The sequence below is a fragment of the Oryx dammah genome, unplaced genomic scaffold (assembly GCF_014754425.2).
Source record: "Oryx dammah isolate SB20612 unplaced genomic scaffold, SCBI_Odam_1.1 HiC_scaffold_13, whole genome shotgun sequence".
Classification (NCBI taxonomy): domain Eukaryota; kingdom Metazoa; phylum Chordata; class Mammalia; order Artiodactyla; family Bovidae; genus Oryx; species Oryx dammah.
The window spans coordinates 18,122,831-18,137,911 of NW_024070197.1; the positions used below are offsets into that span (position 1 = coordinate 18,122,831).

The following is a 15,081-nucleotide window of genomic DNA, read 5'->3' on the forward strand; positions in this document are numbered from 1 at the left end:
TCAAATCCATTTCTACTGGGGTGAGGGCTTAAAGCCTATGTGGTTTCTGGGTCCTTATCCAGGGAGTTATTGTTCAGTAGCTAAGTCGTGTCTGACTCTTTGCGACCCGATGGACTACAGCACGCCAGCCTTCCTTGTTATCCTCATCCATCAGAGGGCAGACAGAAAAAGTAAGAACTACAATCCCATGGCCTCCAGAAAGAAAACCACAATCACAGAAAACTAACCAAAATGATCACATGGATCACAGCCTTGTGTAACTCAATGAAACTATAAGCCAAGCCATACCATGCAGGGCCACCGAAGATGGATGGGTCATGGTGGAGAGTTCTGACAAAATGTGGTCCACTGAAGAAGGGGAGGGCAAACCACTTCGGTATTCTTGCTTTGAGAACCCCATGAACAGTATGAAAAGGCAAAAAGATATGACACTGGAAGATGAGCTTCCCAGGTTGGTATGTGTCTAAGCAGGGAGGCACTGATCACTCCTTATGTATAGATTGCCCAGTCCCACCTTATATTTGCTTACTAAAGAGTTTTGCTCTCAATTCCAATGTCTGGGTGTACGTGTGGGTTGAGTTCCCCACACCACCAAGCAGTTTTCAGACACCAGCTGGGTGTCTGCAATTTGACTGAATTCTGACTCTATGTGCCTGGAGATAGTGTCAGATTTCAGAGGTTAAGGACTCAGTCCTATACCTTCCCACTCCCAACTTCAAGATGTTTAGTTGCTTAGTTGTATCTGTGACTCTTTTGTGACCCCATGGACTGTAGTCCCGGAGAAGGCAATGGCACCCCACTCCAGTACTCCTGCCTGGAAAATCCCATGGATGGAGGAGCCTGATGGGCTGCAGTCCATGGGGTCACTGAGTCGGACACGACTGAGCGACTTCACTTTCACTTTTCACTTTCATGCATTGGAGAAGGAAATGGCAACCCATTCCAGTGTTCTTGCCTGGAGAATCTCAGGTACGGGGGAGCCTGATGGGCTGCCGTCTGTGGGGTCGCACAGAGTCGGACATAACAAGCAACTTAGCAGCAGCAGGACTGTAGTCCACCAGGCTCCTCTGTCCATGAGATTTCTAGTCAAGAATACTGGAGCGGGTTCCCATTTCCTTCTCCAGGGGATGTTCCTAACCTAGAGATCATATCCACATCTCCTGCATTGGCAGGTGGATTCTTAACCATTGAGCCAGGGTTAGGGTTAGGGTTAGGGTTAGGAAACCCCCAACTTCAGAGGCCAGTTGCAAGTCCAGGTTATTACCTGTGCCTTGGACCAACTAGTTATAGATTGGAGGTTCCAGCAACCCATTCCCTGGGTTTGGTTCATTTATTAGAGGGGCTAACAAAACTCATAGGAACATTTTACTTACTGGATTACTGGTTTATTATAAAATGATATAACTCGAATAGCCAGGTGGAAGAGATGAACAGGGCAAGGCATAGGGAAAGGGCAGAGTTTACATGCCCTCGCTGAACTCCCACATGTTCTTGCCCACCACTATCCCTGAGTTTCTACATTTTCATACAATCGGAAGCTCTCTGAACCCCATCCTTCTAGGTTTTTATGGAAGTCTCATTACATGGGCATGGTTGATTAAATCACTGGCCACTGGTGATTGATCCAACCTCCAGCCCTCCTCCCCTCCCTGGAGCTCAGGGTTGTGGGACTGAAAGTTCCAACCCTCTAATCACATGGTTGGCTCTGGAAACCAGCCTCCAGCTTTAGGTGTAGTCCATAAGTTACCTCATTAACACAGCAAGAGATGTCTTGATCACCCTCATTACAGGATATTCCAAGGGTTTTAGAGATCTGTACCAGAAACAGGAAGAAGACCAAACATATATTTATTACAAATCACAGTAACACACTTATTCTCCATCATCATTGTTGCCATGAGCAGATGGATTCTGAGTACAAAGTGCTCTGAGAAACACTAGGGAAGTAATGGCACAAAAAAGGCCATGTGAAGACGTAGTGAGAAGGTAGCCATCTGCAAACCAAGGAGAGAGGCAGGAAACACTTGCTGACATCTTGATCTTGGCCTCAGTTCAGTTCAGCTCAGTCGCCCAGTCGTGTCCGACTCTGCGACCCCATGAATCGCAGCACGCCAGGCCTCCCTGTTCATCACCAATTCCTGGAGTTCACTCAGGCTCATGTCCATCGAGTCAGTGATGCCATCCAGCCATCTCATCCTCTATCATCCCCTTCTTCTCCTGCCCCCAATCCCTCCCAGCATCAAAGTCTTTTCCAGTGAGTCAACTCTTTGCATGAGGTGGCCAAAGTATTGGAGTTTCAGCTTTAGCATCATTCCTTCCAAAGAAATCCCAGGGTTGATCTCCTTCAGAATGTCTATTAGCAACCAGAACTGTGAGAAAATAAATTTCTGTTGCTTAAGCCATTCAGTCTGTGGTCATTTGTTATGACAGCTCTAGCAAACTAATACAGATGGTACCCTCATGAACCCCCGAAAAAAGCAGGTGGGGAGGGACTTCCTTGGTGGCACAGTGGTTGACAATTTAACTTCCAATGCAGGGTCCAGTCTCTGGTCAGGGAACTAGATCCTTAGTTTCCATGGGGAAACTAAGCCTACAAGTTGCAATGAAGATTCCTCAAGGCTAAAACTACCAAAAATAAATAAATAAATGAATATTTTTTAAAAAGCAAGTGGGAAAAAAAATCATATAGCAATACCTGTATGGTGAATCTGTGCATCTGTGAAGAAGGAAGCCAAGTGAAGTAACCGGACATCTGAAGTAATATGAAAATAAGAGAACACCAAAGCAGATATTCACCGGAAAGCACAGTGGGCCAGGCTGACAACAAAAACTGAAACAGGATGCAGCTTTGGCCACACCAATGGGAATGAAGTGCAAGTGGTCCATGAAGGAAGCTCCGAAGGGGCTTCTGAAGTCCTGTCTGTGAGAGCTCTCAAAGTAGACAGCCCCAATTTTTTTTCCAGGAGAAAGTTCCTCCCTGAGGAAAAAACACAAGAATGGAATCATAAGAGTCAGAAAGCCATTATTTGTGTGTGTGTGTAAACATGTATGTGTGTATGTATATATCATATGTTGTTGTTTAGTCACTAAGTCATGTCCAACTCTTTGTGACTCCATGAGCTGCAGCACACCAGGCTTCCCTGTTCTCCAGTATCTCCCAGAGTTTGCTCAAATTCATGTCCATTGAATTGGTGATTCCATCTAACCATCTCATCCTTGGCCGTTCCCTTCTCCTGCCTTCAATCTTTCCTGAATCTTCACATCAGGTGGCCAAAGTATGGCCCAGGAGAAATATCAACAACCTCAGATATGCAGATGATACCACTCTAATGCAGAAAGTGAAGAGGAACTAGAGAGCCATAAAAGAAGAAAGTGGAAAAAAGCTAGCTTAAAACTCAATATTCAAAAAACTAAGATCATGGCATCCGGTCCTATCACTTCATACAAATAGAATGGGAAAAAGTGGAAGCTGTGACAGATTTTATTTTCTTGAGCTCCAGAATCACTGTGGACAGTGACTGTGGCCATGAAATTAAAAGACACTTGCTCCTTGGAAGGAAAGCTATGACAAGCCCAGACAGTGTATTAAAAAGCAGAGACATTACTTTGCTGCCAAAGGTCCTTATAGTCAAAGCTGTGGTTTTTCCAGTAGTCATGTACAGTTGTGAGAGCTGGACCATTAAGAAGGCTGATGCTTTCGAACTGTGGTTCTGGAGAAGACTCTTGAGAGTCCCTTGGACTGCAAGGAGATCAAACCAGTCAATCCTAAAGGAAATCAACCCTGAATATCCCCTGGATACTTTGGCTACCTGATGTGAACAGCAACTGACTCATTGGGAAGGACTCTGATTCTGGGAAAGACTGAGGGCAAAAGGAGAAGGGGGTGACAGAGGATGAGATGGTTAGATAACATCACAGAGTCAACTGACATGAACTTGAGCAAATTTCGGGAGATAGAAGGACGGGGAGCCTGGAGTGCTGTAGTCCATGGGGTCCCAAAGAGTTGGACATGACTGAGGGACTGAACAACAAGAACAGACAGAACTGGAATTGCAATTAAATTTCAAAATTAGAAGAAACAATGAATGAACAATTTCCAGAGATGATGACAGTCTTTAATCCACCAACTCAAATCGTCTAACCTAGATCTATTATGGAAAAACTGTATAAAATCAAAGACAATGAGAAAATCTTTTTTAAAAAAGCAAACAAAAAGATAAATTACATTCATATTAGCCAATAGACTAACAGCTGACTTTTCACAGCAGCAGTGAAAGTTAGGAGAGTGGAATGATGGCTGAAATAAAATAATAATGAGATATAGGGGAAATGATCCCAGATGGTACTGCTGAGAAACAAGAATTAATGAAAAGCAATTTAGGAATTACAGGGGCAAACGTAGATGAACATTGACTATAAAAAACTGTTAATGTCTAGAAGGTTAAATAAAATGCAAGATAGCAATAATCTACATTGGGATATGGGTAGATAAATGTAGGTAAAGTACTCTATGTATGGTCTGTTGTCACATGAATGAATAAAGATATGAATGGTTTTAGAATCTGACAGGTTGAAGTATTCATGTTATTTTCTTAAGTAGCCCTTAAAGTACAGAAATAGTACATAAAATTTCCAATAATAGAGATAAAAAACAATGATAATTTTTAAAATCATGAAGAAAACAAAGAGAAAAAAAGAAATAGAATCAGCAAAATAAACAGGAAAGAACAAAGTTAAGATGGCAGATTTAAAGATAAATATATCAGTAATTATACAGAATAAACTGGATCTAATACTCTATTTAAAAGACAAAGATCACTTTGATGTTTGACAGAAAACAATAAAATTCTGTAAAGCAATTATCCTTCCATTAAAAATAAATACATTAAAAAAAAGAAAAAGTGACATTGAATTTAAAAAATGCAACTATATTGTGTTTATAAACACATCTATAACTTAAGGGCACAAAAAATTTAAATTGTATCATGCAAACAATAAACATGAAAGTTCATGTAACTATACTAGCAGACAACCTAAACTTTAAGACAAGATGCATTATTAGAGGTACCTGTTTGTCTGATGTAGTTATCTTGCAAGAGTGTTATTTTTTCACACGCTCCCCTCCTCTAATATCCAGACCATAAATTATAATCAAATCTCTAAAGTCAAACCTAATATCAAAAACATTGTCTAAGGATAATGTAGAGAATACATGAGGAAATACTTTCACCAGTGGACACAAGTGATTCCAATACAATGCAAAGTGGAACTTGAGCTATTGTTTAATCACTAAGTTGTGTCTGACTCTTTTGCAACCCCATGGACTGTAGCCTGCCAGAGTCTTCTGTCCATGGGATTTCCCGGCAAGAATACTGGATTGGGTTGGTATTTCCTTCTCCAGGGAATCTTTTCAACCCAGGGTTCAGACCTATGTCTTCTGCACTGGCAAGCAGATTCTTTACTACAGAGCCGCCAAGGAAGCCCAAAGTAAGACTATAACTTGGCTATTTAGAGCTCCTCATGACCCTGGACAACAGACCAAAGGCAGGGATGGGAAAGGAAGAAGGGTGTAGGTTGGTGTTTGCCAGGCTGGTTGATCCTGGTTCTGAAGGGAAAGACAGATTTGAAATTTCCAAATGGAACATGGATAGAACCCAAAGATTCCCCTGGGTCAACTCCTACTTCTATTGTTTTCAGTAGTAAAAGTTAATAGACTATAATAATCAATAAGGATTCAGATCCTTTATGAAAGGTTTGGGTGTGGGAATTTCCCTGGTGGTCCAGTGGCTAAGACTCCTCAGTCCCAATGCAGGGGGACTGGGTTCCATCCTTGGTCAGGGAACTAGATCCTACATGCCACAACTAAGAGTTCACCTGCCACAACAAAAGATCCTGCATGCTGCAACAAAGATCGAAGATCCTAAGACCTAGCGCAGCCAAATAAATAATTAAATACATTTTTAAAAGGGGGATGTATCACAACTATCATTTACAGAGAAGACTGGAGCATCTATCTAATTTATATATAGCTATCTATTATAACTGTGGGGAGGGCTTCCCTGGTAGCTCAGCTGGTAAAGAATCCACCTCCACCACGGGAAACCTGGGCTTGATCCCTGGGTTGGGAAGAGCCCTTGAGGAGAGCATGGCAACCCACTCCAGTATTCTTGCCTGGAGAAGCCCCACGGACAGAGGAGCCTGTGGGCTACAGTCCATGGGGTCACAAAGAGTCGGACATGAGCAACTAAGCACAGCACATAATTGTGGTGGCTTCGCAGTGAAGAATCCACCTGCCAATGCAGGAGATTTGGGTTAGATCCATGGGTCAGGGAGATCCCCTGGAGAAGGAAATGGTTACCTACTCCGGTATTTTTCCCTGGGAAATTCCATGGACAGAGGAGCTACATGGGCTACCATGCATGGAGGAGTTGCAAGAGTTCAACAAGACTTAGCGACCGAAAAACAATATATTATGATTACATTTCTTTACTCTTTTTCCTCTATGTAAGTTGTTACAACTTCCACAAAATTTACAGAATGTCTACAAAGAGATCCTGACAGATATATAGGAGGTAGAGACTTTACCCAGCACATTTTCGGTTGAATGGGAAATGGCTATATTAAGTGAAGTTTTCATTTTCAGCTGTGGGAAGAATTATGCACGATTAACAGGATGCCAGCTTGTAAACACTGGCCACTTGTTTGGCTGCCCAGTTCATGGGCACACTTGCTCTGATGGGAAACATCCATCTTTAAGAAGTAGGGGCTGATTCTCACAAACTGAAAATGTGTCTCAGCCTCCACAGTAGCTAATGCACAGGGAAGGAACCTAGGATTCGACATTTAAACACATCCCCCTCAAAACAGCAAGCTCTTGGTGCAGAGGAACAAGGGCTGTGAAAATTCTATCTGGGTGATGGGTTACCTGTGGTACCCAGGTGGCAGTAGCAGGAACACCCAGAGCCCAGCATCCATGGTGTCAGCAATGTACGCTGAGGAGTCTGTATACAGCAGCACCAGTAGCGACCTCAGTACACAAGTTCTGTGTTATCATTTGGAGCATTGTTTCTGGCTCTGTATCTCTGTTCTTCAGCATTCTAAGATTTTCTATGAGCAACTCAATGTCATCTGAATGAATTCCTTATCTATTCCAGTTAATAAAATGTAGAACATATGTACTGTAAATGGTATGTTTCCATTAACATTATAGAAATAAAACAAAGATGGCTATGGAAAAATTTTTTGTGGGTGAGAATTGACTATAACTTTCTTCTCCTGATTTCTGGAGAGACTGAATAATACAGCATTTTTGTTGGTAAGGCTTTATTTGAAAGTGGCAGCCTGAATTGGGAGTTAAAATCCACATTCTAATACTTCATTCGAACCCTAGATACTGGGACATATACCAGCAAAGGAATGGGTCTGCAGGAATTCTCTAATTCAGAGTCAAATAAAGGGAGGCAATTTATGTGCTTTAACACATTTCACCAAGGTAATAAATCTTTCTTTTATAACACACAAGCACTGGGATGAAAACAGGAAGCAGAAATAATCCTCAAACTCCAACTCTTCAATCTGTAATAATGGGAAAATCTGGTTAAAAAGTCCTGCTCAAAATCCACCATGATCAGGTCTACATCATAAAATAATAAAAAAGGTGTAATAGTGTGAGACGGCTATATACTTTATCTGCACATTATAGAAGGTCAAAAGAATCTTAACACTTTATAATCAATACCTGAATAAAATATGTCAAGACTTGGACTTCCCTGGTGGTCCAGTGGTTAAGAATCTGCCTGCCAATGCAGGGGAGCCAGGTTCAATCCCTGATCTGGAAAGATTCCACATGCCTCAGAGCAATTAAGCCTTTGCACCACAACTATTAAACCTGCACTCTAGAACACATTCTCCTCAATAAGCGAAGTCACCACAGTGAGAAATCCAAGCACCACAACTAGAGAGTAGCCCCTGCTTGCTGCAACTAGAGAAAGCCCACGTGCAACAGCAAGACCCAGAACAGCCAAAAATAAATAAAAATAAATAAAAATGTTAAATTCAGACTTTCAGATATTACTAGCATATTTTAAGGAATATATATTTTATGTACATTATAAAAACATTAGAAAAGGATGAACAGCTGTCAAAGAAATTTCAAGACATACATATATTAAGGAATATCCATTCAGTGTCAGTTGTGCACTCATTTGGGATATCTGTATTTATTTTTATTTGACTGCACCACGTCTTGGTTGTAGCACAGGGGACCTTTAGTTGCAGTATGTGGCATCTAGTTCCCTGACCAGGGATTGAACCCAGGTCTTATGCATTGGGAGCAGAGTATTAGTGACTAGACCACCACGGAAGTCTCAGGCATACTCTGTATTTAAACTTAATAATCCCAGTGATATTTTTACTGGATTTTAAAAATTTCTAAATTCTAATGAAGAAATATTTGTATTTTCAAATAAAAACTATGTGTTTATATGTATTTTTATTTACAAATAACGTTACTGGAAAGTATAAATCAAAGGTTGCTGGTAAACAGATCTGAGGTTATGAGCATTTAACATATGATAGATAGCATTTTAATTCAGAAGATGAATAGTTTAATAATTGTTTCTGGTATAACTGGTTTATTATGAACAAAGGTGACATACTATGTCATACCATATAATCAATCCAGATGGGTCAATTAAATCTGTGTGTGTGTTTAGTCGCTAAGTCGTGTCTGACTCTTTGCAACCCCATGGAGACTGCAGCATGCCAGGCTTCTCTGTCCTTCACTGTCTCCCAGAGTTTGTGCAAATTCATGTCCACTGTGTGTGTACATACCTACATAAAACATATATATGAAAAACTTCACTTTTTTCCTTTATCCTCTTGCCCTCTGAAATTTTCTGTAAGTAATACTTTTCCAAGAAACATATTTGGAAATATTTTGGGAAACCTACTTTATCGAAATAAAATAAATAGACAAGAATAAAACATGTGACTGTTTATTGCAGCACTAATTTTAAATGGAAAAGAAGAGACAATCTGAAATATCACAACTGGGGAAATACTGTAGTTGAATAGGTATCAATACAAGTAGAGTGTGGAATATACTCCAACCATTAAAACAACTAAGTTCAGTCATCATTTACTGACTCAAAAGAAAATCCAACATGTACAGCTGAATGTAAAAAAGAAAATTACAGAGAAATGTATAAAGTATCATCCACTTTGGGGGCAAAAAATATACTAAAATAATTTGTGTTAATGTTTAAGCATGAAGAAATATATGGGGAAGATACATGAGGTGCAGACATTACTCAGAAGGAAATGGACACAGGAGGGAGTGAGGAATGGAGAGAAGCAGAGACATTAAGTTTGGTGTTTTGGGGGGGCATTGTTTCATTGGTTTTGGTACAAATGCATTACTTCTGTAATTTTACTAATAGAAGAGGAACTCAATAAATGACTTAAAATATGCACACTGAAGAATATAAAATTTCACTTACTTTTCATTTTTTGTTGTTGTTTAGTCACTCAGTTGTGTCAGACTCTTGGCTAACTTTTGGATTGTAGCCCCAGGCTGCTCTGTCCATGGGATTTTCCAGGCAGGAATACTGGAGTGGGTTGCCATTTCCTTCTTCAGGGGATGTTCCCAACCCAGGGATCAAACCTGAGTCTCCTGCTTGGCAGGCAGATTCTTTATCACTGAGCTACCAAGAAGCAAGCTCCAGTTCTCATTTTAGCATAATGCAAAACATTAGAACAAAATAGCCCCATCTTTACTAATTCTCCCATCTGCATATATGTTGCTCACTCTAACTTATCTCAAATTGATTATGAAATATTTTACTTCTTCATGCCTGGTAAAAATAAAGTAGCTCAATGTTTTGTCCTCTAACGTGGGACCTAAGAAAAAAGGAGAGTGGGGCATCAAAGGATAGACCTGTAGTAACTTTGGACATATGGATTTTCCTTCCACAGAATGGTACCATCTAAATGTAGGAAGCTGCTTGTTGAGCGTGAAAATTGAAGCACAGGAAAGACTCATCCCAAAACACTAACCTGACCTTTGGAGAGGCAATGGCACCCCACTCCAGTACTCTTGCCTGGAAAATCCCATGGGCGGAGGAGCCTGGTAGGCCACAGTCCATGGGGTCAGAGTCGGACACGACTGAGCGACTTCACTATCACTTTTCACTTTCATGCATTGGAGAAGGAAATGGCAACCCACTCCAGTGTTCTTGCCTGGAGTCCCAGGGATGGCAGAGCCTGGTGGGCTGGCGTCTATGGGGTTGCACAGAGTCGGACACAACTGAAGTGACTTAGCAGCAACCTAACCTTGGGGTGGGTGTTGTGGCCAACTCTTTGGAATCTTTTAACTCTTGCCCTCCAGCCTCCTCTATCCATGGGATTTTCCAGGCAAGAATACTGGAGTGGGTTGCCATTTCCTCCTCCAGGGGGATCTTCCTGACCCAAGGATTGAACCCATGTCTACTGTCTCCTGCATTGCAGGCAGATTCTTTACCGCTGAGCCACTGGGAAAGCCTTCAACCTAACCCTAAACAAAGCTAAATTATGGGACACTTTTTTTAAACTTCAGAATTTCTTAAGAAAATTTAATAGGCTTCCACACTATAGAGGCAGAGGTGAGTAGTTTCAACAGAAACATTATGACCTACAAAGGGTAAAATATTTACTTTCTGGCTCTTTACATAGTTTGCTGACTCTTGGCCTAAAACACAATACAAAATTCTAGTGACCTATTTGCTAAGCTAGTGCAAAATAGTGATGACCTGGCAATTATTCTTCTGAATAGGTTAACTCTTTATTTTTAATTGTGTGTGTGTGTGTATATATATAGATTAGATAGGATTACAATGTATAAAATATATCCTATTTTTTAACTGACATGATGCCGAGAATAAAAAAAACTGCATGTGGCAAATATGGGACTGAATTAAGTCCTATCTGTACATCTGGAGCTTATCAGCTTTATCTCTTGAAATATTTTCCACATCTAAGAAATGGCTGGAGGGCGAGTTACTATTCCCTCGCCCTCCCTCCACTAAATTTCCTTGGGGCTAAGAGATTTGCACTATAAAAAACTCCTTTTGCAGTCACTGTTCTAGTGTCCACAACAAAAGTTAACCTATGAGTCACTTGCTACTTGGAGAGTCAATGTATCTTCTTTGGTCCACACCATGTTTTAAAAAACAGAAACAAAAAACCCCTCAGCTGCCATTTTAAAAAATCAAGGGCTATCACACATGGGGAAAAAAAGGTATATTTCTGGATTGTCCCCCAAAGTCAGAAGAGCTGGCAAAACAAGGGCTGCATTTTCTTATAGCACTTTTTAGCTAGAACTGGACACTGCAGAGCCTCTTCAGTTACTGTTCCAACCCAAGTTCATTCCTGTTATTCATTTAATAGATACCAGTGGTGAAGAATCAGCCTGCCAATGCAGGAGACACAGGTTCAATCCCTTGGTCAGGAAGACCCCTGGAGAAGCAAATGGCAATCCACTCCAGTATTCTTGGCTGGGAAATCCCATGGACAGAGGAGCCTGGTGGGCTAGTCCATGGGGGTCACAGTTGGATACGACCTAGAGACTGAACAACAAAAGTTTGTTTTTTCTTAGTATGCTTGTATACATCTTCACGGATCACCCTGATAAAATAGCTTCCTTGTTTGTGTCCTCCTAATCCATTCCTAACATTAGGATTATATTAAAGTATGTTATGTCTACTTCTATATAACAAATAGTTCCTTGCTCAAGTTTTGCCTCAAGAAAAAGCATTCTGTAAATATGGATGGTGATCAATATTAACTAAACTTATTATGGTGGTCATTTTCCAATATATAGGCTTCCCTGGTGGCTCAGACAGTAAAGAATCCGCCTGCAACGTGTGAGATGAAGGTTCGATCTCTGGGTGGGAAAGATCTCCTGGCAAAGGGAATAGTCATTCCAGAATTCTTGCCTGGGGAATCATATGGATAGAGGAGCCTGGAGGCCTATAGCCCATGGGATTGTAAAGAGTAGGACATCTTTGAGCAACTAACACACTTTTCCCAGTATATACAAATATCAGAGCACTATGTTGTGTACCTGAAACTAATGTAATATTGATGTCATTTATACCCCAATTTTTTACAAAAACTTGAGCCTGGAAAGAAACTGGGTTTGATGATTCATTAGTAATGGCTACTATGCTATTGTTTAGTTGCTCAGTCGTGTCCAATTCTTTGTGACACCACAGACTGTAGCCTGCCAGACTCCTCTGTCCATGGATTTCCCAGGCCAGGATACCAGAGTGGGTTACCTTTTCCTTCTCCTTCAACCCAGGGGCTGAACCTTCGTCTCCTGCACTAGACGCAGATTCTTCACCACTGAGCCACCAGGGAAGCTACTGTAACTCACGCTAAATTTCCCCTTTTATCTTTTTATAAGAGTTTCCCAAGAGTTCTAATTTTCTGTGTCAATACTGGTAAGTTTTACTTTTGTGAAAAATTTTGTTTAGGTTTTCAAATGTACTGGAAGCACTGTATTCATTTAAACATTTAAAATTGGTAACTGTAAAGCTTCTCTTTATATGTATGCATATCTATTTTCAAACATAGTGCTGTTTGTCTTTTCATACTTTTTCACTAGTGTCAGCAATGTTTGTCTATATTATTGTCTGTCTTTACATTAGGTATTTTATAATGTAGTAGAAAGGATACCAGTCTGAATACACAGCTTTTCCTACTCATTACACATATTATTTTCTGCACCAACACCCAGGATTAATTCATGTTCCACAGGAAGTAAATGATAGAAAATTTCTTAATTCATTACCCTCAATGGGTCTTCAATTGTGTATCCTGTCTGATGTTGAGTATGGTCTGTAGAAACAGTTGCTTTTCAACATATAATACTAATAAAGTGATAATGATGAATACAATTAACAAAAAACAGTCTGTATTATAGGACAGGCACAATTCTAAGCACTTTGTGTGTCTTTATTTGATCCTCACACAGAATTCTGAGGTAGGTATTATAATTATCCCCATTTTTATCATTTCTACCAAGAAATATATGTATAGAAACATAGGAAAATGCTCAGGAAGAATAAATACTAAACAAATAAAGACTATCCTCTAGGAAGCGATATGGGAACAAGGATAGTGGTCAAAGGTCTTATTTGTAATGTTTTAATCGATTATAGGGAAAATATAGATGCATTATTTCAGCAATTAAAATAAGATATGATACAAAAATATGCCTAGGGAGAATGCTCATCAGGGCACTGTGTATTAATGGCAAAAACTGGAGGAAATGACAATGTCTATCAATAGGGACTTGATGAAATGGTATTATAGCAACACAAGGTAACAGCGAAAGGATAGTAAAGGATCTCCATTTACTGGGTGGTAGGTAAGTCATTCATGAATGTTTTACAAGAAAAGTCTAAGTTTTGTCAAGAGTAAAAAGAGTAAGCCATCTTCAAAAATAAAGAGGTCATTTCTCTTGGGTATTAAAAGTACCTTAAAAAATAAAAGGTATTTTACAAACTATGCTGTAAACAGATGGACTTTAAGTCATGTAAATTTTAATGGATTGAAAGATTGAGAATATAACAACTATAGGAAAAATGGGGGGAATATGAAAATTACAGGATTACATTTCTGTATGTGTTCTCTGATGTTTAAGATAAGGTTAGAAAGATGCACAAAGTGCTCTTGTCATTTTGAATATTTACTAGACTGAGAAGTAGATTTTATTAAAAGGGCTTCCAAAAGGTATTCTACTCATAGGGTATTTCTCCTACATGATTTTTCTTGAGCTGAACAAGCTATAGTCAACAAATAAGATGTTTCTATCTTATTCTATTTAGAGGGATTAATATTAAGATAAATTCTCTTTTGTTGAGTAGTTGATGTTAAATAGTTTTGAGCTGTAAACAGAAGCCTTCGCACACATTTTGTATATTCTGTTTTATCACCAGTACAAATTTTGATGTTGAACCAGCTGTGAGTCATAATTAAAGGTCTTTGCACATTCCCTATATTCATAGGCCTTCTCACTAGTATGAATTCTATGATGACTAGTAAGTTGTGAACTCTGAGAATAGGCTTTCCCACATATCTTACATTCATAGGGCTTCTCACCAGTATGAATTCTCTGATGTCGAGTAAGGTCTGAGCCAGAACGAAAAGCCTTTTCACATTCCTTACATTCGTAGGGTTTCTCACCCGTGTGGATTCTCTGATGTTTAATAAGTTGTGAGCTTTGACTAAAGGCATTCCCACATATCTTACACTCATAGGGTTTCTCCCCTGTATGAATTCTCTGATGTTGAGTAAAGTTTGAGCCACTACTGAAGGCCTTCCCACATTCTTTACATTCATAGGGCTTCTCACCAGTGTGAATTCTCTGATGTCGAGCGAAGTTGGAGCCACTGCTGAAGGCCTTCCCACATTCTTTACATTCATAGGGTTTCTCACCAGTGTGAATTCTGTGATGTCGGGTAAGGTCTGAGCCACAAATAAAGGTTTTTCCACATTCCTTACATTCAAACGGTTTCTTGCCAGAATGAATTTTCTGATGATGACTGAGTCTTGAGGGATGTCTAAAGGCCTTTCCACATTCCTTACATTCATAGGGTTTCTCAACAGTATGGATGATCTGATGTGTGGTAAGCTGTGAGTCATGTCTGAAGGTTTTCCTATATTCCTTAGTTGCACAGTATTTCTCTTTATTATTATTCATGATTTGCTGTAATGTAAAGGATGGATGTTGACTAAAAGTAGGCATGCCTTCATGGGTGAGTATCAGTTGACTGAAATGTCCCTCCTGAGAGCCATGTTGTTTCTCAAACTGGCCATTACATTCCCATTCATCTCTGAAACTGGAGCACTGAAGGTCGTGTCTTGTAAGTCTGTCCATTATTTCCCACTGGGCTGACTCTATTTCATAAATTTCCTTCTTCAGAAATAATTTCTTGGTCTCATATCTTGACGCCAGGACTGAAAGAAAATATGAAAGCAATCACTCACATTTTCCTTGTTTGGAGAAATAAAAACTTCAATTAAAATTAAAGAAACTAA

The 15,081-nt window shown here is 39.9% G+C and overlaps 1 protein-coding gene across 15 annotated transcripts in view; it reads right to left on the reverse strand.

The window, feature by feature from the left end:
- Positions 1-1,831: 1,831 nt before the first annotated feature.
- ZNF566 (zinc finger protein 566) overlaps positions 1,832-15,081 on the reverse strand; it is a 38,963-nt gene continuing 25,713 nt past the window's right edge. For 6 of the 15 annotated variants that reach the window (XM_040253005.1, XM_040253004.1, XM_040252999.1 and 3 more), the window contains 2 exons: positions 14,143-15,000; positions 1,832-2,977 (listed from right to left, as the gene is read on the reverse strand). In XM_040253005.1, the coding sequence (XP_040108939.1) occupies positions 2,793-2,977; positions 14,143-15,000 (1,043 nt within the window). In that variant the 3' untranslated portion in view covers positions 1,832-2,792. Of the gene's footprint in view, positions 2,978-12,674; positions 15,001-15,081 lie in introns of those variants that run through there. The other 9 variants (XM_040253001.1, XM_040253003.1, XM_040253006.1 and 6 more) reach the window with 3 other exon arrangements.